The sequence below is a fragment of the Monodelphis domestica genome, chromosome 2 (genome assembly GCF_027887165.1).
Source record: "Monodelphis domestica isolate mMonDom1 chromosome 2, mMonDom1.pri, whole genome shotgun sequence".
Taxonomy (NCBI): Eukaryota; Metazoa; Chordata; class Mammalia; order Didelphimorphia; family Didelphidae; genus Monodelphis; species Monodelphis domestica.
Genome location: NC_077228.1, coordinates 133,903,291 through 133,927,129, shown reverse-complemented (window position 1 = coordinate 133,927,129; position 23,839 = coordinate 133,903,291). Strand labels below are relative to the sequence as shown.

General features: G+C 40.1%; 1 protein-coding gene across 1 annotated transcript in view; it reads left to right on the top strand.

Annotated features, from left to right (window-relative positions):
* The window catches only part of CAPN8 (calpain 8), a 134,124-nt gene that overhangs the window by 97,334 nt on the left and 12,951 nt on the right, over positions 1–23,839 (top strand). The window contains exons 12-16 of the mRNA XM_001367739.4: positions 6,218–6,429; positions 8,910–8,946; positions 12,662–12,730; positions 16,410–16,467; positions 23,492–23,556. Coding sequence (XP_001367776.2) covers positions 6,218–6,429; positions 8,910–8,946; positions 12,662–12,730; positions 16,410–16,467; positions 23,492–23,556 — 441 coding nt within the window. The remainder of the gene's footprint in view (positions 1–6,217; positions 6,430–8,909; positions 8,947–12,661; positions 12,731–16,409; positions 16,468–23,491; positions 23,557–23,839) is intronic.

Here is a 23,839-nt window from a genome sequence, read left to right as displayed (position 1 = left end):
AAGGCAGAAGAATGGTAAGGGCTAGGCAATGGGAATTAAGGGACTTGTCCAGGGTCACACAGCTAGGAAATATCTGAGGCCATATTTGAATTTAGGACCTCCCATCTCTAGGCCTGGCTCTCAATCCACTAAGCAACCCAGCTGCCCCTGGAACGTAAATTTCTTAACTGGATAAGTTAGAAAATGTAGCCACATTTTAGCAGGTAATAAATAGCAGGGGCAGGATTTGAATTTGGGTTCTCTGGCTCTGAATCCAAGTGTGTTTCTATTATGCCATGCTGTCTCTGTGGAATGAGGTTTGAGATTCACCTTAGAGCAAATGAGCCAAAGGACAGAAAAATGTCACTTTGCTTTTTTTTAAAATTAGTTTTTATTTATATCTTTCATTTTTATATCACTTACACTGCCCAATATATTTTTCTTTCCTTCCTCTCTCTGAGAGCCATCTCCTATAACAAGGAATAAAAAAGAATCTATCAAAACCAATGCATCAATAAAATTGAACCCAGTATGCAACATTCTAGTCCCATGGTCTCCCACCTCTATATAGACATGAGAGAAATATCTTTTCATGTCTCTTCTTTGGGGCCAGGATTGGTTGTAATAATTCCATAGAATCCAGGGTCTATTATTTTGGTGCTAAGAATTTCATTCATAATAGCATGGTCACCATTTTCCCCATCTGAGGTTTTCAAAGAGCAACCTGCTATGATTACCACTTTGACTTGTGTGCCATATAGAGTTCTAGATTTAGTCAGAAAACCTGGCTTTGAACTTTAGGACTGACATTTATTTGTTTTTAATTCTTGTTTTTTTATAACTCTTACCTTCTGTCTTAGAATCAACACTGTATATTATCTCCAAGGCAGAAGAGCGGTAAGGGCTAGGCAATGGGGGTTAAGTGACTTGCTCAGGGTCACACAGCTAGGAAGTGTCTGAGGCCAGATTTGAACCCTTCTGTCTCTGGGTTTGTCTCTCAATCTATTGAGCCATCTAGCTACTCCTAGGTCTGATGTTTAATTGAGAAAGTCATTGAAGCTCCCAAGGCTCAAGTTTCTTATTTGTAAAATCAGAGGTTGGACTAGATGGCCTGGAAGATCTCTATTAGCTGTAAAACGTTGATCCTAAGCTCTAAATCCACCTTTCTCATTCCTTCAATCAACCATTTCTAAAGGTAACTGTACTTCTTTCTTTCCTCTCCTCCCCTCCTCTTATGAGTGTTCTCAACACATACTTAAAATTTTTTTTTTCATATTTACATGAATTCATTTCTTTCCCTCCCCTGTTCCCTCCCTCCTTCCAGAGCCAACAAGCAACTCCATTGGGTTGTACAAAAGCTATAATGCCTATTTCCATATTATTCATTTTTGCAATAGAGAAATATTTTAAAATCAAAACCCCAATTCATACACAAGTGATAAGCCATTTGTTTTTCTTCAGTGTTTCTATTCCCACAGTTCTTTCTCTCAGTGAGGATAGTATCCTTTCTCATAAGTCCTTTGGGGTTGTTCTGGATCATTGTATTGCTACAAGTAGTAAAGTGCATTACATTGGACAGTTCCACAGTGTTTCACTTTCTATGTACAATGTTCTTTTGGTTCTGCTCCTCTCACTCTGCATCAGTTCATTCAGGTTCTTCCAGTTCACATGGAATTCCTCCAGATCATCATTCCTTACAGCACAATAATATTCCATCACCATCAGATACCACAATTTGTTCAGTCATTCTCCAATCGAGGGACACCCCCTCATTTTCCAATTTTTTGCCACCACAAAGTGCCACTATGAATATTTTTATGCACACATTTTTCACTATTATCTCTTTGGGGTACAAATCCAGTAGTAGTATTTCAGCATACACCCTTAACCTAAGCATTATGGGCATTTTACTCTCCTGACTGGTTGTTATTGTTGTCTTGTTCCATTTATATTTGATTTTTTTTGTGACCTCATTTGGGCTTTTCTTGCCAGAAATACCAGAGTAGTTTGCCTTTTCCTTCTCCATGTGTTTTTACAGATGAGAAAACTGAGGCAAAATGGATTGTGACTTGTTCAGGATCACATAGCTAAGTGTCTGAGGTCAGATTTGAACCCAGGTCTTCCTGATTCCAGGCCCTACACTCGATACACTTTATCACCTGACCTCTCTCTTGACTTGAGAGAAGTCTAATTCCCCAAAGGTGCATTTGCTCAGCCATCTTTCTCTGCCTTGGAGGTCTGTCCTAGTGGCTGGTGAGCTCCATTGGTAGTAGCAGAGTCATGGGTTCAATCTCTATATTGGGTATTTTCCCTACCCATATTAAAGATTCACATTACCTGTCATAAGGCATGGATTTACAGTGCATCTTTCCCAGATAGCTCCCATTTGAGGTGTTAGATGCAGATAAATGTTCTGCTTAAGGATGGTGGGTTTGGTCATCTAAGTTATGGGGCTGGGATTCTTATTTCCCTTTTGTTCTGGGTGATCAAATCATAGGATTTAATAGTCATCAAATTCTGGACAAAGCAATTAACTCTTTGGTCCCAGTTTCTCCAATTGTGAAACAAAAGGGTTGGCCTAGTTGACTTCTAAGATTCCTTTTAATTCTAAATCCATGATCCTTAAAAGTGAAAGGAACAGCAGAGACAATCAGGTTCAACCCTTTAAATTTGCAAATGAGGAAAGTATATATAGAGAGACAATTTAAGTTACTTGCCCAAGATCATAAGTTAGAAAAAATAATGTCGGGGTTTGAACTCGTATCTCCCCATACTCTAAACCTTGAGTTCTTTCTGTCTAGCCATCCAGGGGCAACTAGATGGGACAGTGGATAAAGTGCTGAGCCAGAGTCTGGAAGACTCCTTTCCTGAGTTCATATCCAGCCTCAGACTTATCCCTAGTAAGTTAGTTAACCCTGCTTGCCTCAGTTTCCTCATTTGTAAAATGAGCTGGCTGGAGAAGAAAATGGCAAAGCACTCCAGTATCTCTGGCAAGAAACCTGATTGGCACCATGAAGGATCAGACACAACTGAAATGACTCAACAATGACAATTCCATAGACACATATTGCCCTACTATGGGAATAGAGGCATCAAAACAAAAATAATTTGTTAAAAAGGAACAGCATGGTGTGGAGGAAAGTATATTGGATTTGGAGTCAAAAGATGGGCTAAAATCCCACTTTGCTAGTGGCTCACCAAGTGACCTTTTGCTAACTCACCTGAGTGGGTTAGATGGATATCCCTGATGTATTCTCAAGCTCAACATGAATGAAACTGAACCCATCATCTTTCTCCTCAAAACCTCTCCTCTGCTATAATTTCCTGTTCCTACCAAAGGCACCACCATCCATCCAGTCTCCCAGCTTTATACCCTGGACTCTTTTTTTCCTGGACTCTCCACTCTTTCCTATTCTTCCCCATCCCCCTATCCAATCAATTCCCACATTTTGTCTTTTCTCCCTCCACAATATCACTCATATCTGACCATTTCTCACTACCACCCCTCGTTTAGGGTCTCATTGCCTCTTACCTACATTTCTACCCCTTCTTCCTAACTGGCTTCCCAACATCAGCCTATCCTAAGCACTGCTGCAAAAGTGATTTCTTTAACCATAGATCTGACCACATCCCTCCCCTTTTCAATCAGTTCTAGTGGCTTCCTAGTGTCTCTAGGCAACCCCCTCCATAAACCCTTCTGTTTAGCTTTCAAACTCTTCACAATCTGCCCCACACTTATCTTTCTAGCATCATTAGACTACTTCCCCTTCTACACTCTGTGATCCAGTCAAAATGACTTTTTCCTCTGTTTCTCACACGTGACACTCCACCTCTATTGTCTATCCTCCCTACAAGGGCTATGGTCCCTATTTATCTTTACTCTATAGAGTCATCTCCTTTCAAGACCCATGTCAAGCACGATGTTTGAAATGAAACCTCTCCTGATTCCTTCCAACTATGGGTAGCCTCCTTCCCAGACTAACTGGTAGTTAACTGCATTATATTATTCCTTTATAAATGTATCATATGTTGTTGAGTTATTTCAGTTGTGTTTGACTCTTTGTGACACCATCTTGGGTTTTCTTGGCAAAGATACTAGCGTGTTTGCCATTTCCTTCTCCAGTTCATTTACATATGAGGAAATTGAGGCAAATGGGGTTAAGTGACTTGCTCAGGGTCACACACAGATGGTAAGGGTCTGAGGTTGGGTTTGGATACCTGAAGATGAGTCTTCCTGACTCCAGGACCAATATTCTATCCACTGTGTTATCTGGTTGTACTTGCTTTCTCCAAAGGAATATAAGCTTTCTGCAAATAGGGATTGTCTCTTTCTTTGTATTAGAACTCTTCTCCTCTAGCTAGCATAGTACCTAAAAGACATTAAAAAAAAAACTTCACCTTCTGTCTTAGAATTAATACAAGTATTGATTCTAAGGCATTAGAGTGGTAAGGGCTAGACAGCTGGGGTTCATTGGTGCCCAGGGCAGCTTGGAAGTGTCTGAGGTCAAATTTGAACCCAGAACCTCTCATACCCAGACCTGGTACTCTATTCACTGAACCACCTAGCTGCTCCCCCAACAGAAGACAATAAATGTCGATTGATTATAGTTGAACTACATGCATTGCCAGATGTCCATCCCTTTCTGAGCCTATGAACAGTTCTCTCTCTGCTTCTGCACCTTGCTGATACTTCTTCCACTCCTCCCAGCCCCAATCCCAGCTGCAATTAGCTCTTACACCTCTAGTTACTAAGCCCAGCTTGCCTCCTGCTTTCTGCCCTTCTAACCCTTCCTTGCACTAGCCACAATGATGACTTTGTTCAACTCCCTGATAGTACCTACCACTGCTGCCTTAGTAACGGTGAGCTCACAGCTGTTCTGCCATGGAACATGTTTCCTCAATGTGAATGTCTGGGAGGAAGATGGATGACCTGGGATGATCCTTTATAGGAAATATAGATCATAACATTATAGACTTACAGCTAGAAGGGGGCTTAGTCCAACCCTTCCTTTACCAGCTGAAGAAATAGAAGCTATAGAGGTTAAGTGACTCACCCAAGGTGACACAGTATCAAGTGATAAAGCTGGGATATGGACCCAAGCTTTTCTGAGTCAAATCCAGGCTTTTCCCACTGTATTATGCTTCCTCCTTGGTGTGGGAGTGGGACGGGTCTTGGGTTTCCTTTACAATTTCCTGTGCTTAAGTCGATTTGGGGGAGTCCAATGGGATAAGGAGATTCTGTGGTCAATGATGGAAAGCTCCTCTCCCGTACTCCATCTGGCCAGTTGAGCTCCAGGTCACACAGAAGCCCCAGGATATTGGTGCAAATCACCCATAGTCGTCATCATCTTAATGGTGATTAATTGGGAAGATAAAGTGCTAAAAGGAGACTTAATTACAGTAATAATAATCTGGCATCTGTGATTTCAAAGCATCTTGCAATCCTTAATTAGAATGTCTCATAGACTCAACAATGACCCCACCCTATAATCCCCCTTCCTTCCCCCATCAGTGTTGGCTTACTGATCCCCTCTGTCACCATTTTACAGGTGAATAAAGTGAAACCCATAGAGAGGAAATGACTTTACCAGAGGCCACCGAGGGAATCAGAGGCAGAATTAGAGCCCAGGGTCCTTGACCCTTAGGATTTACCATCAGTCATTCAATCTACTTTGTTTTTGACTATTCTTCACCAAATGGTGTCAATAACAGGTTATCCAATTGCATGCCACTTCCCTGAACAGATGAAGGCCTCCTTCCTATCAGAGATCTGTTTGTTCAGCCATTAATAAAAAATAAGAGGATCATTTCTGAATTTATTTATTTTTTTGCCTTGGGAGCTCAGGATTTAAACTTCTATTGCTGACCAAATTAAATGTTTGAATAATAGCTTGTATGAGTCAGCTAAAAGACGCATGTAAACAAATATCTAGCTAAAAAAAATCAAAATGAGAATTCTCCAAATTATAATATCAGGATGGACCTTTTTTGGCCCCATTTTATAACAGAGAAAAATCATGGGAGACTGTAAAGGCCGACTTTGGAGTCAGAAGACCCAGGTTCAGAATCTTGCTTCTAATACTTAGTCTCTGTGTGAACTTGAGCAAATAACTTCCTTCCTGGGTCTGCTTTCTCATCTGTAAAATAAGAGGGTGGAATTAGATGGCCTCCAAGGTCCTTCCCAACTGAATGCCTATGAGTCTATGAAAAATAACTTTCTAAATGTTGATTTGTGCAGCTGGAGAACCACACTGAAGTACATCTGAGCCAGGACTTCTTCTTGGGACATCAACCTGCTGCCAAAACCCCAGCCTACATTAATCGTCGAGAAGTTTCTACCAGGATCCACCTCCCTGTGGGAGAGTACCTGGTGGTGCCATCAACCTTTGAGCCATTCAAGGATGGAGAGTTCTTTCTGAGGATATTCTCAGAGAAAGAAGCTAAGTCCCTGTATGAGCTCCTTCATGTGGAAGTCTGATAAGCCTGAGTGTAGTAAAGATTGCCAGCAGGGAAATTACTAGAGGCTGGGAGGAAAATCACAGTTGTTGTTTGGGGTGCTGAGAATCCCCTTGCCAGTCTGATGAGGTTTCCAACAGGGCTTCTGTAGGGAGATCTAGAAAAATTCAGATCTATAAAATGACAACAGACAATAGATCAAGGGTTCATAGATGGGTGATTCTTTGCCAAATATTCACTGATTCATTTAACAAACATTTATTATTAATTGCTTACTACATACAGAAGACAATAGTTGAATATTTTGGAGATGCCATACCTATATAATTATAATGCAAGATTTCTTTAGGGAAAGGACCATGTTTTTCCCTTTATTTGTATCTTCAGTGCTTAGCAAAATGCTTGGCACATAGTTGGTGCTTAGTAGATGGGTGCTGACTTGACAATAAGAGAGTCACAAAATGTATCTAAATTCCTGAGGGGATGAATTGGGAAGGTGGCATAGATTTGAAATGAACTTTCAAGGATGGATATTATTTAAATAGGGAAAGGTAATGAGGATAAGGGCAGGAAAACTCATGAGCAGAGGCACAGAATTAGAAACAAGAGGTATTGCATGGAGTATGCATAGGGTATAAGAGATAAAACTGGAAAGGGAGGGTGGTATGAAATGGAAGAGCAATTACTAAGCACTTAATATGTGCCAGGCATTGTGCTAAGCATTGGGAATACAGCTAGCAAACTAATTCAGTCCCTGCTTTCAAAGAACTCATGGAAGGGGAAGAGTTCAGTTTCTGGGTGGACGGAAAGAATGTCCATAGTTCTTATATACAACATTGGGAAGAAGATATCCTGGTAGGATCTGGATGAATGGGGATCCAATGTGTGTGTGTGTGTGGTTTGGGTGAAAGGGGTTCTAGGTCCTACCAGTCTAAGGAATCCGAACTTTGTTAGGGTAAGAAGTAGGGGATAGGACACCTAGATGACTCAGTAGACAGAGAACCAGGCCCAGTGAGAAGAGGGCATGGGTTCAACTCTCACCTCAGAAACTTCCTGACTATGTAACTTTTTTTTTAAACCCTTACCTTTCATCTTGGACTCAATACTGTGCATTGGCTCCAGTGCAGAAGAGTGGTCAGGGCTAGGCAATAGGGGCAATTGACCTGCCCAGGGTCACACAGCTGGGAAGTATCTGAGGCCAGATTTGAACCTAGTACCTCCCGTTTCTAGACCTGGCTCTCAATCCACTGAGCTACCCAGCTGCCCCCACTATGTAACTCTTGACAAGTCACTTAACCCCAATTTCCTAGCCCTTATTGCTCTTCTGCTTTGAAACTGATGCTTAAAATCAGTTCTAAGACAGAAGATAAGGGTTAAAATAAAGAAGTAGGAGATCATTGAAAGTTTTTGACAAGGAGAGTTACTAAATGAGATAAAGAATAGTTAGTCTGGATGTATGTTATTAAAACTTTAAATGGATAGCTGGAAATCCATATGAGATAAGCACCCATTCTGAAGCACTAAACTAGGGGTAAGTCTTAGCTTGAGCTTCATGGTGTCTCAAGAGGTCCATTGATACATTTCAGGGGTTCTGTGAACTTGGATGGGAAAAACTCAACTTGTTAAATAACAAAATGATAGTATGAAGCATAGATATTAGAGGGCAAAATGGGGAGTGGGGAGAGAAGGCTGAGTAGGAGGCTATTATAATAGTCCAGAGAGGGGTAACAAAGTCCTGTTAACAGGAAAGAGTAGCGAGGAGGGGGATAGATTTGAGAGATATTGTAGAGATTGCATCAACAGCACTAGTAGGATATGGGAGGTAAAAGAGAGGGACGAATCAGAGGACACCAAGGTTTTGGACATGGGAGATAGAGTGAATGGTGCCCTGGACAGAAACTGGAAAGTCAAAGAGTTCCCATGTTGTACAAAACTTGGTGTGAGGGTTGGAAATGAGACTGAGGGAGAGTATAAGCAGCAGTTCACTCAAGAGAATTTCCATCTAATTGGAATAGCTCTTGAGCTATAGAATCACTCCAGATGGTAAAACCTGAATTCCATCCAAAACATGTGGAACAGGGTTTTGTGCAATTGCCACTAATGTAGACATTTCTAATCAAAGAATTGTCCCAAGGAAAAGAGGAGGGTGGTAACTGGCACTCTTAGCCATGGAAGAGAGTCCTCTAGATTTTCTTGGCAGAGTGCTTCATGGGGTTAAAAGATGGTGAGCTGACTAAATTTGATACTTGGTACCTAGAGTATATGATCTCAGGGGATGCCTGGAAAGACATGAGGATCTTTGTCAGTCAGGAGACTTACTGGTTGGTTTATGAAGTCGGGAAGTGGTTGAGGAGAGAAATTCACCTTCCACTTACCCCATCAATGTTTAGAGTGACTCCAGAGAAGAACAAGCTTTAGCTCGACTCTCTGTCCTCTTTATGTTGATTTTGTTTCTGTGAGTATTTGTGTTTCAGGGAAATCGGAGACAAGGTGACTGGCAAACCATATGAGGTAAGCACCCATTCTGAAGCACTGAAATAGCAGTTTGTAGCTTGAGCTTCATGATTCCTCAAGGAACCAAAAGGCTCATTGACAAATTTCAGGGTGAAAAACTTGTGTTCTTCATACTTCATTGCAAAGTTCATTGGGAACCTGGGTGGGGAAAAATACAACTCTATTTTCACTAACCTCTAACTAAAAGTTGACATTTCCTTCAATTATAAGTATAGAGAAGGGGTTCACAAATACCCTAACTTCCAGAAATACATGACGCAAAAAATGTTTCAGAACCTTGGCTCTAAACTCATGGATTTTGGGGGAAGGGTAAATGATTTGTTTGGAAATCTATCTTGAGTGATGTCAACGAAGGTCAAAATCAAGGCTAATAGAATGAGAAACATTCTGTGGCTCAGTCTGAAGAAGTTCTGAAGGAGCTGTGAAGCCGTTATCTTTCCAAGAGCCATGGCTGTCCCTAAGGGAATCCAATTTGGTGTCCTTTCTACCAGCTGAAGTGGTGATCACTCCTGTATATAGTTGGTTAGCCACACCGATCTGCCATATGCTGACCATCACACCCTGCACTGAGGGACAGTATAAAGACATGGTTCCTGCCCTTGAGAAACCTTCTGGAGGATGAATGGCAGACAGATGAAAAAACAAACACAGGCATTTTTTTGTTTGTTTGTTTGTTTGTGAACTCACCTTGTTTGGAACTTATGGTCTTAAAAGGTTTCTTTGGGTCCTGAGAAATCTCTTAAGCCACTTAAGCAATTAATTTTACCATGGTAACCCAGAATTAGGTCTCAAACCTAAATCTTTCTGATTCTAAGGCTGGGTTCTGGTCCTTATGGAGGCTGTCTCTCAGTCAGAGAATACCCACCAGGAGATTAAACATTGTGCTTGATTTGTGATTTGTTATTCAATTGTGTCTGACACTTTGTGATCCCATTTGGGGTTTTCTTGGGCAAAGACACTAAAGTGGTTTGCCATTTCCTTCTTCAACTCATTTTACAGAAGAGGAAATTGAGTCAAACAGGATTAAGTGACTTGCTCAGGGTCACATAGCTTGTAAGTACTTGAATCTAGATTTGAACTCAGGTCTTCCTGACTCCAGGTCCCACACTCCATCCACTGTGCCACCTAGCTGACTTGTGGTATCTGTATCTTTACAGCTGCATGTAGACAACTAAAGTGCTTTGCAATGTGCTTCCCTATCTCACTTGGTTTTCTGAACTACTCTGAAATGTACATGCTATTATTAGTCCCATTTTACAAAAAAGGAAACTGAGGATGATACAAATTAAGTGACTTGCTCAGGGTCACACAGCTAAGTATGTAGCTTAGGGAGAATTTGAATTCAAGTTCCCCTGATCCCAAGTCCAGAATTCTACTGTGCCAACTAGCACAGGATTTTAGATAATGGATAGGGCTTGGCACCTGGAGTTTCAGGATAGTGCTGATAACCGTCCCTTTTGTACGTGTTGTCCCTGGATGGTGATATTTTGACTCTAATGAGAAGACCATGATGCTTAGCTCGTGTTATCACCCTTCTGGGATGGAGCATCATGAGAGTGATATTCATTCCTGATTCTAGGCAGTGATGCTTCTGAGCCAGACAGAAGGGTTGTGAGGCGGGGGGAGAGGCAGGACTAGCAGGGTAGCATGAGTAGTTCATATTTCACAGCTCCAATTCCGTTTGCCTCCATGCCCAATCAGAAATAAAAGGATCCCCTGGTACTCTTCAGAGAGAGAACAGACTGCGACATCTGTGGCTGCCGCCATCCCACACACGTTACTGGGGCTGGGTTTTGTTTTTGCTGGCTGAGGGTTGCAGGTGGCATACTCTCTCCCCTGGCAAAGATTAGCTGTGGAAGGCTTGTTCCTGCCATAGATCTATGAGATCATTCCTTGTCCCTTTAATCCAAGGAACATCCACTCTTCACCATTAGGAATTTCCTATCAGGAATGCCTAGTGGAAAATGCATGCATTCTTTCTCCTTTGCCTTCTTCTTCTGATTACTCTGATTCTGTCTTCACAGACGTGAACATTTCCTGTGGGAATCACTGTGTAGAAGTTAGTCTGGGAGTAGTGGCCAGGATCCTGGGTTTCTGATGCTCAGGAACCAAATACAATAGCTAAATTCACACTTAAGATGGCAGAAACTCCTACTTACTATTTCCTGTGTGGATTGTCCCTCTCTTTTAGAAGGTGAGGTTCTTGAGGTCAAGGACTATCTCTTTTATGCATTGGATGCCCCAGGACTCAGCACAGTGTAAAGGTTTCATATATGTGCTTCCTCCCCACCCCATTCATTTCTTCATTCACAGACATCTTTTCATCTGTGGCTTTTTTGGAATTTCTCAGGAACATATCTTTTCTGAGGTAATTAGAATAAAAATTCCCTGGAGAAGACCTGAACCTAGCCACACTATATCCTTTCTTCATATTTGTATAGAGGTAGCTAGTTGGCGCAATGGATAGAATGCCAGACCTGGAGTCAGGAAGACCTGAGTTCAAATTCCGCTTCAGACTTTTATAGTTGTTTGATTCTGGGTAAGTCACTTAACCTCTACCTCAGTTTCCTTGGTTTCTCATAATGGAGACCTCTTCTGGTAAGAGAACTGCCCCTACTAAAAGCACATTAGTACCCCATCTGCAGTTTATGTCCTTAGAACATTGTCTGGGAACACTTTAAAGTTAAGTGATTTTCCCCAGGGATTTTAAGATCATAGGCTTAGAGCTGGAGGGGCATTGGTGGTCATCAAAGATAATCTCCTAATTTTAAAGACAAGAAAACTGAGAATAGTTGACCTGCCCAGGGTCACACAACTAGTTATGTATGTCTGAGGAAAATGTTGATTCTACATTCGTCTCTAAGGCAGGCTTTTAACCCCATATAAATGCTTTCTAACTGGTTATTTGACTCAGACATGTTATCCAGAGGGCAACCCACTCTTTTCTTGTTATCTCTGGGGAGTAACTTTTGTGTCCTCCACCCTTTTTGTGAATGGGTGTTATAGAGGATCCACAGAAACTCTATTTAATATCCTTATGATGGTATTGTAAAGAAAATATTTTATAAACCTTAAAACACTACCTTAAAAAACCTTTAAAAAAACCTTAAAAAAACTACATAAATGTGAGTTGTTGTTATTGTTGTTATCTTGGCAGTATGGACTTTTCCTCATATCTCCTTGTAAGAGCTGCTCAGCTAGTTGTCACACCAGAAAGTTGCCATGGGATAAAGGGGTCATCCTTCTGGTTGATGTTAGTCTCTTACAGATAATTTATCCAAGCCCCAGTGGTGAAAAGCCATGGAATTTCCTTCCTCTCATCTCTAACAAGTTGATTCCTGAGGTGCATCTGGGTGGCTCAGTGGACGGAGAGCCAGGTTTAGAGGCAGGAGGTCCTAGGTTCAAATCTGACCTCAGATACTTCCTAGCTAGGTGATCCTGGGCAAGTCACTTAACTCCCATTGCCTAGCCCTTACCACTCTTCTGCCTTGGGACCAATACACAATATTAATTCTAAGGTGGAAAGTATGGGTTAAAAAAAATTGACTCATGGATTTCTGCTCTCCATATAGCTATCATTACTCACATTTTTGTAGTGCTTTAAGGTGGGCGAAGCACTTTACATAAATTGGAACTAGTCCTTCATTGCATTTGCCTTTGTCCTTGAATGGAGCAGCTTCTGTTTTAACTCAGCATTTCTCCTTCCCTTTAGCCACATCCCAGTGAGGGAGGTCAAGCAGAAGACCAGTTCAAGAGTCTTTTTGAGAAGCATGCTGGGGAGGTGAGTGGTAGGTATGGGAGTAAATAAAACTCCTGAAACTGCCATGAATGGTTTCAAGGATCATAGATTTTAGAGCTGGAAGAGACCTTTGAGGCTATCTAGTTTAATGTCCTTATTTTACAGGTAAGTAAATCGAGGCTTAGAGAAATTAAGTAACTTGCCCAAGGTCCTATGCCCATCAAGTGTCAGAGGTGAGATTTGAACCTACACCTTCTTGATTCCATGTCCACTACACCAAATCATCTTCTATTTAAGTCAATTTCATTTCCGTTTCTCCCCTCCCCCTTGCCACCTCCTCCCCTCCAGGGATGAAAAGGATGCTCACCTCCAGACAGTATCTCCCCTGACGTCAGCGCCAGGGTCCTCTCCATCACTGGGACTTCAATCATTTGTGAATCACAGCATTTCACAGACTGATACCCCCACGTGATCCTCCAGGGCTTGGACCTTCTGGGGCGCTTTATCTCCTGCTCCGGGCTGCTCTCTCTCTTGAATAAATAGCCAACCCCAGTGGCCCGGGTTCTGCCAAAAAGCCTTTCTCCTCTTGTAAATTGGTCCTGTCAGTTCCAGGGCCTCTGGCTACAGAGCCGCAGCCACTGAAATCCCTCTCAATCAATACCCTTCAGAAGAAGAAGGAATAGTGCGGGCAGCACAGGTGTAAAGAAAGCTAAGGCAACCTGCCCTGAGTTTAGCATGCCGAAGATGCTTCCTGCCTGCCTCTCTTTGCCTTTTGTTTCTGATGCTGTACGCAGAGGACAAAATGTTCAATCTGCCTCCTACGGCAAGCCCCCTGAGTACAGGCAGGTGCATCGCTTATGGAAAAGAGACGACATCTTCCATTGATCCTCTCCCCACTTCCCTCAGCTTACCCGGATGGGGATTGTCCCAGCAACACAGAGGCTAGGAAGCAAGTGAGAGGTAGGGCTGGCAAGAGCACTTCCAGGCATTCCCAGAAAGACAGCCAAAGCTTTACTCTTGGGTGGAGAAGAAGGGGCCCTGGGAGCCTCGGGAGCAGAGGGACAATCAGGCTCCAGATCCTCAGGAAGGTCAGCGCCTCTTTCTGTTAGGGATGCCAAGGGAGCAGAGCGGTGGTACAGTGGATAAAATGATTGTCTGGAGTCAGGGAGACTTCTCTTCCAGAGTTCAAAATCTGGCTTCAGAAACTTACTGGCTTTGTGACTCTATTAACCTTGTTTGCCTCAGTTTCCTCCTCTGTAAAATGAACTGGAGAAGGAAATGGCAGGATCTCTGCCAAGAAAACCCCAAATGGGGTCATGAAGAATTGTGTGTGACTGAAAAGTGACTGAATAACGAAGTGATTGTGTCCTGTTCAAAGAAATGGAAGCCTTTCAAAAATTCAGTTCTCAGCTATCTAGAGGATCCTCAAAACTATGTATCCTGTGTAAAAAATAGACTCGAATACAGGTCTACAATCCCCACAATTCTTTGCTCCACTTCTCCAGAATGCTTTGTAATCTCACCTGGGCTGAGATCGAGAAGGTATTTAACCTGGTGGCAAAGGTTTTTGGGTCTGTCTTTTTGGACTTCCGTTTTGGAGCAGACTTGACTCTTTCCATAATGTAGGTGAGGTCTTGTCTAGGCCTCTGGCCTAGGCACGTTTTCCTTATCCTGTATTTTCTTTAATCCTTAATCCTTAAAAATCCTCTACAAAATATAATACTCCTTGCAGAGAGAAACTAATTTCTATCTTCCTCAGTCTCCCCATATTCCTAAATTTTAATCTTTACACCTGTGTGTTTCCATACAACATAGTCATTCTAAGCTTTCTGAACACAACAGAAGTTGATTATACCTTTTTTAGTTAAACCCTCAAATAGAGGATGCAAAGGCTGGCCATTGAAAACGAGGAAGCAGCTAGTAAGGGTCTGAGGTCAGATGGGAACTCAGGAAGATGAATAGTCCCAGGTCCAGCGTTTTATCCACTGCGACACCTATCTGCACCCTCCACATCACTCAATCTAGAAATATGTGGGGAACCTTTCTGAAGAGCTGGGACCTTTATTTCTTTCCACTCCCAAGATGAAAATACTTTTGTATCCTTAACAAAGGTCCAGGAGCAGAATCTTTTGTATAGCTATTAGTATGAAGAACACTAGTGGAGGGCAGCCAGGTGACTCAGTGGATTAATACCCAGGCTTGGAGATGGGAGGTCCTGGGTTCAAATAGGACCCCAGATGCTTCCTAGCTGTGTGACCCTGGACAAGTCACTTAATCCTCCTTGCCTGCCCCTTACTGCTTTGGAACCAATACATAGTATTGATTCTAAGACAGAAGGTAAGGGTTTAAAAAAAAAAAGAATACCAGTTGATATTTATGAGTACCTTAAAGCTTACTAAGGGCTTTTTGTTATGATGTTCACAACAGCCCTGTGAGGAGGTATACAGCTATTATTATTGCCATTTTACAGGTTTTTTACAGGCTGAGGTTTAGAGAGCTTGAGGGATTTGTTTCTGTTCCAAAGGTGACTAAGAGTTGGAAGCAAGATTCAAACTTGGGTTCCTCCTGGGCTCTGACTCTAAGACTAGTGCTCTCTTCTCTATACTACATTTTTAGTCATTTTAAGGTTCCTTTTTAAAAGGTTCCTCTAAGATATGGGATCTTAACTTGGGAGCCAAAGAAGGATAGATTTCAGGGAGTCCATGAACTGGAACAGGAAAAAAATTACATCTTTCTCTACTAACTTCCACTTGAAATTATGTATTGTAAGCAACAAACCATTATTCTGAGAAGGGATCTTGAGGTTTTGCCAGAATCCAAAGGGGTCATCTATGGCATGAAGAAAGTCTGTTTCCTCAACTGTAAGATGGAAATAAAAATAAATGCAATGTAAATTTGTAAATTATAAAGTGATTTGTAAAAGTGAAATTATTGAACAAGATTTGCCTAATTGCCCCAAATTTACACAAGGTATTTTGTTCCCCTAAACCTCTGCTTCCCAGATTTAAATGATTAGACCTAGAAAGCCTTTGTTTCCTCTGTTTTGGGGTTTAAAAAATAAGATATAATCAACCCCTGTCAAGTAGAGAAAGCTTTGAATGACAATACAATGTGGAAATACACAGGATTTGCCACCATCATCAGTACCTCATTTACCACAGATTTTTTGAGAATTTTGTACATGGTGGGGAACTTAATTAAAAAAAAAAACCTTTACCTTTTGCCTTAGAGTTGATACTCATATCAATATGTGTGTATTGGTTCCAAGACAGAATAGCAATTAATGGCTAAGCAATTGAAGCTAAGTGACTTGTCCAGAGTCACACAGCTAGGAAATATCTGAAGCCAGTTTTGAACCCTGGACCTCCTGTCTCGAAGTCTGGCTCTCTACTAAACCACATAAAGCTGCCACTGAGAACTTAATTTTTTCCTAAATATAAATCTTTAAAAATTTTATTTAGAATATTTTCCCATGGTAAATGATTCATGATTTTTCCCACTCTCTTCCCACTCCCGGAGCTGACAAGCAATTCCACTGGGTTATACATGTGTCATTGTTCAAAATCTATTTCCATTGAGAACTTAATTTTTGAAAGACTTCGGTTTCTTTAAAACAGGGTACAAATGGATTCATCTGAATCCCATTGTAAAATTTCTGCTTTTCATTTGACATTTTGAAATACTTTCAAGACCTGATCAGCCTTTGGGTTCTCCTTTCTAGGATTCTGAAATCAGTGCCAATGGACTCCAAACCATTCTGAATGATTTCTTTTCTAAACGTAAGTTGCTCTTGGAACCTTTTTAGAAGTATCATAAGATCCAGGGAGGTGCTATATTTGCATTATGATTCTCATGTCAAGGAGGGGAGATAGAGACACCCCAATGGAAGAGAGAGGACTAAAGGATTGGACAGCAGGATCTTTGATGGACTCTGCTCAGACCAGGATGATGACTTCAGCAATCTCTCCCCTCCGAGTTGCTCTTAAGTAGCTAGCATGCCAGTGAGTCAGGGAGGACTGGAGAGAAAGGGAGGGGATGGAGAGGTGGAGGTGTTCTGGAGACAGGTCGTCTGGTGGCTCAGTTTGAAGAAGGTAATTATCCCCAGCATGATAGCAATATTCTACAGTCCAACCAGGAGCTTTCCCAGGCTAATTTAATCTATTCTGACAAGCGTGAGTGAAGTTTTTATTTTGCTGAAAAAATGCTGTGTGGAACTCTGCAAGAAAAAGAATATTGGACCATAGAGATATCCAGACTTTTTTTTGCCAACCCTATACACAGCGATGCTCAGATTGATCCATGCTAATTTTGAGTAGGCCAGGTCAAATCTATACAGAAGAGGACCTTCCTGCAGGTGGCCAATTCTGAGAGTTTTGAGGGACTGAATCTCAGGATAACTGGGAGACAGGAGGATACTAAAGGCTCAGAAAAAGCTTGGACTTTATTGGTACTCCAAAACATGCCTGAGAGGTTATTGAGTTATTGAGGCTAGGTATTTGTATATTAGGAATGTGGGCAACAAAGCATTATTCTGAGGAGAGGTCCACGGGCTTTACTTGAATTCAAAAGGGTCATCTGTGCCAAGAGGAAAGCCTTTTCCTTTAACTGTAAGATGGAAACAGTAATCCTTGCAATGGCAATCCACAGAATTATTGTGCTTTGTAAGTTATAAAGTAATTTATAAATGTGAAATTAATACAATTTGCTAAATTACCCCAAATTTACCCAAGATAATCTGTTCCTTTAAGTCTACTCAATCAGTACTGACTCTTGCATTTCCTCTTCCATCTTGGTGAGAATAATGTAAACATATGAAGGACATCCCTAATGAGAGGACGAGAAGGTTATAGCTGGGCTTTCACAGATGATATCCTACAGCAGACACAAAATTGACTGAAAGGTGTAGAGAAAACATTTCTACTATGTGCACTATGAAAAAGTATTTGATTTAAAAAAAACCCCTTACCTTCCATTTTTAGAATCAATAATGTATATTGGTTCTAAGACAGATGAGTGGTAAGGGCTAGCCAATAGGGGTTAAGTGACTTGTCTAGGGTCACACAGCTAGGAAGTATCTGAGGCCAGAGTTGGACCCAGGACTTCCCATGTCTAGACCTAGCCTTCAATCCATTGGGCCATCTAACTGCCCCCAAAAGAATTTGATTTCATTAAGCAAAATGCCACCTCCAAGATTCTCCTCCACCAAAGTATCTACCAAGTGTCTGCCAAAATTACCTAAGAATCCATGAAAAATATAAAAACAAAGATGATTTATTATGATGCTTCTCTGATTATTAATTTCAAGGGATAGATACTAGACTTATTCATTTATTGGCACAGGGAATTCCCAGTGAGGAACTACTTTTCTAATGTAGGTTGATAATTTCTTTGCAACTCGAGAGATTAAAAAACTTGCCAGGTCTCACATAGCCAGCGTGTGTCAGAGAAGACACTTGAACATCGGTTTCCTTGGCTTTGGGAGCAGCTCATTATCTACTATGCCACATTGATAACATCCATTAAGATACAAGAGAGAGATGCCCCCTCCAATTGTCTGACACTATGATGGCACCAGGGATCTTAGTAGCTATCAAAAGTCCATCCCCCTCATTTACAAATAAGGGAACTGAGGCTGAGAACAGTTAAATGATTTGCCAAAGGATGTACAGCTAGTAAATGTCTGAGGAAGTATTTGAACTCAGATTTTCCTGACTCCAAGTTCAGTGCTCTATTCAGTGTGCTATCAGAGGATGTCATACGATTTAAATCAGAGAGGGATTGTCAATAGGTAAGGTTCTCTAGTTGTTCCTCGTTGTTGATAGAATTGTTTTCATTTTCTCATGACCCATCTCTTAGTTGATATCCAAATTTATTCAAAAACATTTGGCTTAGCTATCCACGCAAAAAGAAACAAATGGATAAAAAATTCCTCTTGTCAAGACTGATTTGCAGTTGGATGGACAACCCCCAAATCTTGTCTATTATCTTGCAAATGGACAATGTATTTATCCAAAAATTAAACAAGAGAATGAGAGTGGGGGATGGTTTGCCTTTGAGAAATTAATCAGTGATTTTAATGACCTTGAAGTTTCTTCTTGGCACAGATTTATTTTTTAAATGACAATATTCTTCTGATGATTCTGATACCTCATCCTTTTCTAGAGATAGAACTATGCTATTAAAAATTCAGTAAAGTTCAAGCTATGGCAGATTTTATTATGCAAGAAAGACTTCAAATATGGTCCAGAACAATCAGCAGTAGACTGGTCACTTGATGATGAATTCTATAGTCATGGCAACCTGCAAAACAAAGAAACACATGAAATTTTCTTTTTTATGTCATCTTCTTCCACCTCCCCAGTGGCACTGGCAAAATAGTAGAGAAGTGGGCAGAGGGTGATAAGGATCACACAATTTTCTGACCATTCATAAAATTAATTAAGATACTGATTCTTTAAATATAGGATCCTTACCTGATGTCCAAAGAGTGATCATACTAGTATCAGAACTAAATTGTTTCATCCTGACAGTCTTGCTATGAGTGAAACCAGAAGGCAGAAGTTTCAGCTAAATGTAAGGTTGTCTCACAGATTCTCTTTGGAGAGGCGAATAAAGGACTTGGCAGAATTGGATTTATAATACAGCCAAAGACAACAAGAAAGATCACTTCATGGGATATTCAGTAATCTCATATCATGGTGCTTAGAATAAATATTTGGAAAAAATCCATGAGAATAATTGTGGCTTATGCACTAACATCTGTTGGAGAAGATAAAGAGTTAGAAAAATTTTATGGAGAACTTGATGAGATCTTCCAAATTAGTCAGTATATAATTTGATCCTTGGTAACTTTCATGTGAAGGTAGGCTTAGGGGAGGATGGTGAAAAATATAATGGAAAACATGGATCAAAAATAAGCAATGAGAGAAACCAAAGACATAAACAACATAATAGTCTCATGCTTATATATTATAAATACTTTCTTAGAGAAGAGAATTGAAAGGCTCTGGAAATAGTAAATGCTGAGTAATATTACAAAAAAAAAGAAAATAAATATATTTTAGTAGATGTGCAATGACTCATTACTGATGTACAAGTAATTCCTGAATCTGTTATCATCATATTACATGAAGAGTCCAACTACCACTGCTTTAGAGCAAAGGTTAAAATTTCTACAAAGTTAGAAGAAAAAAATAAAAAGAGGGAAAGGTAACAGGTAATTAATACTACCTCAATTTATTAAAAAAGTTATTGATGGCAGGCAGTGGATTGAGTTCTAGGCCTTGAGTCAGGAGGGCCTGTATTCAAATCTGGCCTCAGACGCTTCCTAGCTGTGTGGACTTAGGCAAGTCACTGAACCCTAATTACTTAGCCTTTGCCTCTCTTCTTAGAATCTTAGAATTGATACTATGACAGAAAGCAAGAGTGTTAAAATGATTGATAATAATAAATAGAATATTGACAGAAGAAAGGATATAGACACTGATTACAATAATTTTAGACAAAAGATTAGCCTGATATCAATTTATTACTGTAAGGAGAATTTTAAAAAGCCTAAAAATACTTTCACTAGCAAACATTTGATTTATTTGCCAGAGTGAAAAGATATGGTAGCCAAGGGCATTGACTAGTTTAGAATACAAATGCTTTTGAAAAATCTTATGGTGAAGGATAGAGGAAGGTTATGAGCAATATTGCTTCATAAAACAGAAAAGAAGTATATGGGGGAAATCAATGGAAAGAAAGCTTGGTTAGAGTCCCAATTAAATAATCACCCTGAAGGCATTTAAAGATAAAAATGAAAGGAGAACAGCAGAAGGTGGATGGAAATGATCTGCAAAGATTTTTACAACCAAGTCTTTTGGCTATTAAGGGAAGTAGAGCCATAGCATTTAGCCCCTAACTTCACTGTTCCTGGAGTGCTCATTAAATACAGGGAAATGGCACATAAAGAGAACAAATATACTAAAAGTAACTGGATTAGACTATGTGTACCTAGCTGGAGGTTACACAATTGTGAGGGCATTGAGAGATCAATTTATGAAGTACCCAAAGGAGGGGAAGATACCTAAAGGTGTAAAAAAAATCTTGGATATTTTTACTATAAGTAAAAAGTTAATGAGAAATAAAAAAATACCACCCTATGTGCCTGCCTCCCTTTTATAGAAAATATTTATGAGAATAATATATATATATATACACACACACACATATATATATATATATATATATATCAAGGTTATCCTCGAGGAGGGAATTCATAGGGAATAAGCAAACTTTAGCAAGTAATATTCCATAATAGAATGCTTTACCATCACAAAACCATCTGGCAAGATATAGAGAAAGAACAATCCTACCAAGTTTATTGTTGAACCATAAAAAGCATTTGATTTGATAAAGGAAAATGATGCCTGATGGGCTCTTCTTCAGCAAGGTGTTTTGCACACATACTTCCCAATTTAGCAAGATTTCTTGAAAAAATCGAACAAGATAACTTTGCTCAACAACTTTCTAATCATTCTTATTAGGTGAAACATAAAGGAGGGTGGCATATGATCCCAAAAGGTATTCTTCATGTATGTGGAGATCCATGTTGAAGAGGGATTTCCAATAGATATTGAAAGTGCTCCAGATACCCCTGTTTCAGGATGATATTGTGGTTGCAGGAATCTTTGAAATATTACATAACTCTTTCCCCACCCCCAAATCCATAACCATTCAAAAAGTTTGATCTAATCATCTATATAAGGAAAATAAAATGGATAAAGAACAACTATTCAGATTATTAATAGTAGTTGATGTAGAGTTTACCCATCTATCTCTCTATCTACCTACCTATATCTGGGACATATTCTGCAAATGGACAGTAAGTTGGGTCCAACTTGAACAGGAAGGGGACAATGGATTTGGGAGATTGGGAAGTTCCTTTAATGGCTCCAAATTCTTCTCAGTCATTCACTAGCCAAAAATATTTACTGTATGATAGATACTATGCACCCAGAAACACAGACCCATGTTGCTAGTGTAGCTGCAAACCATAGCAAAGTTCTATTGGTATTTAAATAATTATGTGTTTATCACTCAGAGGGAAATAGAGAGGTGTATGAGAGATAAGAAGAGATTGTAATAATAAGCAATGAAGAACTCCAGAAAAGAACTAAAGAGGAAATGTCATCAAATAAATGTATGCCCCATTTTGCTGTTCAAGAGAGGCATAACTGTTAGATAGCTCTTGATCCACTAGATTTTTCTTGATAGCAAAAGAAAATGAAGATAACTCTAATATATTGGGTAGACTATTTGTGGCAAACTTATGGGAAGATATTAACAAGAACTTCACAACACAAGTCACTAGACTGGATATGCCCATTAATGGTACAACAGGTTTCTTTGAGTATTTGTGATGTTGTACCACTGAGAGTCATGGAATACCATCATCTTGGAAAAATTATAGTTGAGACGTCGCTCAAAGTATGGTAGAGAAGCATGTGATCAACCTGAGTAGAATTTAACATGTTACCAGTGGAAAACTGCACAGAAAAAGCAGCATAAAGAATGTTATCCATGAATGTATGATGATAAAAGGAGATGTGAGAGTCACAGAAAAGGAATAAGGAATAATTGATAGACAGTCCGAGTGCTCCATTGTTATTCACATAAAAGTCAAGAAGTCTCAAGGAAAATATCCAGCTTGTTCATCAAAATCTGTAAGATTTCTTGCAGGCTATTGGGGGGATTTATAGAAGTAAATAGTCAAGAATCAACAAAGAAGTAAATAGTCAAGAATCAGCAAAGTTAAAAAGAGAATTGAGCTAGATGACTTTTGGAGTTCCTAGCAACTCCAAATTCTTGAAGTTTGTGAATAGCCTGTTTTCAATTCCTTGAATCCAGCAAGAGTGAAACTTTGGAGCATAACCAAAAAAGCAACATATACAAAGACAATATAAGTGAAAAGATCCCCAAGAGGAAGTTGAACTTATGAATTAAAAAAAAAAACAAAACCCAACATTGGTTCCAAGAAACAAATAATGAAATATAACTTCTTCCTTATATCATAGGGGCCAATGACAACTAGGGAAGAATACCATGTTTGTTGTTAGACTGGATGTTTTTGAACTGTTTTATCTTTGTAATGAGAGATGGTTGAATCTGGTGGAGGAGAAACTTTCCCCTCTATTTATGATTGCTATATAATGACAAAAATATATTTTTAGAAGAACAGATCCCTTGTGACGGTAAAAGGCATTTACTCAGCCCACCAGTCTAGTATGGATAATGTATAGAATACTGGGCTGTCTATGATAACTAGAGTCATTCAGTAGGGATGGAGATGGTGGAGAAAGTACTGACATCTGAATTTGACTGTTTCAGAGTATCTGGGGGTCTCATGACAGTGGATCAAGTACTTCTGTCTTAAGACATCTGTTTCTACCCTTTTGTCTAGATCTGTTGGCCTCCCTTTCTAAGGAAGGAAGGTCTAGAGAGAAAACAAATAAGATCGTGGGTCTTTGGTCTGCTCCTGGTGTGAGGAAGGAGAGTGGCAAGTAAGGCTGGGAATAGTGGGTGCTCTTCAGGACATCCATGACATTTAGCAAATGTCATGAAGCAGATGTGGTTCTTGAGTTGAGAGCAGATAATATTAAAGGGCAGATTGCCAGTGAACCAGTCACATGGGTCTACTTTTCCTGCCAGAGATTCCTAAGAACTCTGGGCTGATGCATTTTATGGCATTCTGCCAGGGACATCATTTTCTCTGCCTTCAAGTGCCTCTGAAACTTTCCTTCTTTTTATTCAAACATTTAGGAACAGACGTGAAATCTGATGGATTCAACATCAATACCTGCAGAGAAATGATTGGCCTTTTGGATGTATCCTTTCAGACAGAGTCACTTTCTCTTGATTTGTAGGAGTAAAGAATCTAGAGCTGGAAAGGATCTCAGAGATCAGCTTCCTAGTTTTCTGGATGAAGAATACACCTAAGAGAAATGAAGTGATTTTCCCCCAAGGTCACACAGGTAGTAAATATTAAAGCTGGGTTTCAAATCCCTCTCAGGTACCATTTCTACAATACTATGCTCACTCTGTTTTCCATAGCCTTTGACCTCTGTCTGACTTTTTGGATCCTCTGAACCCCGAAGTTGTGAAGCAGGT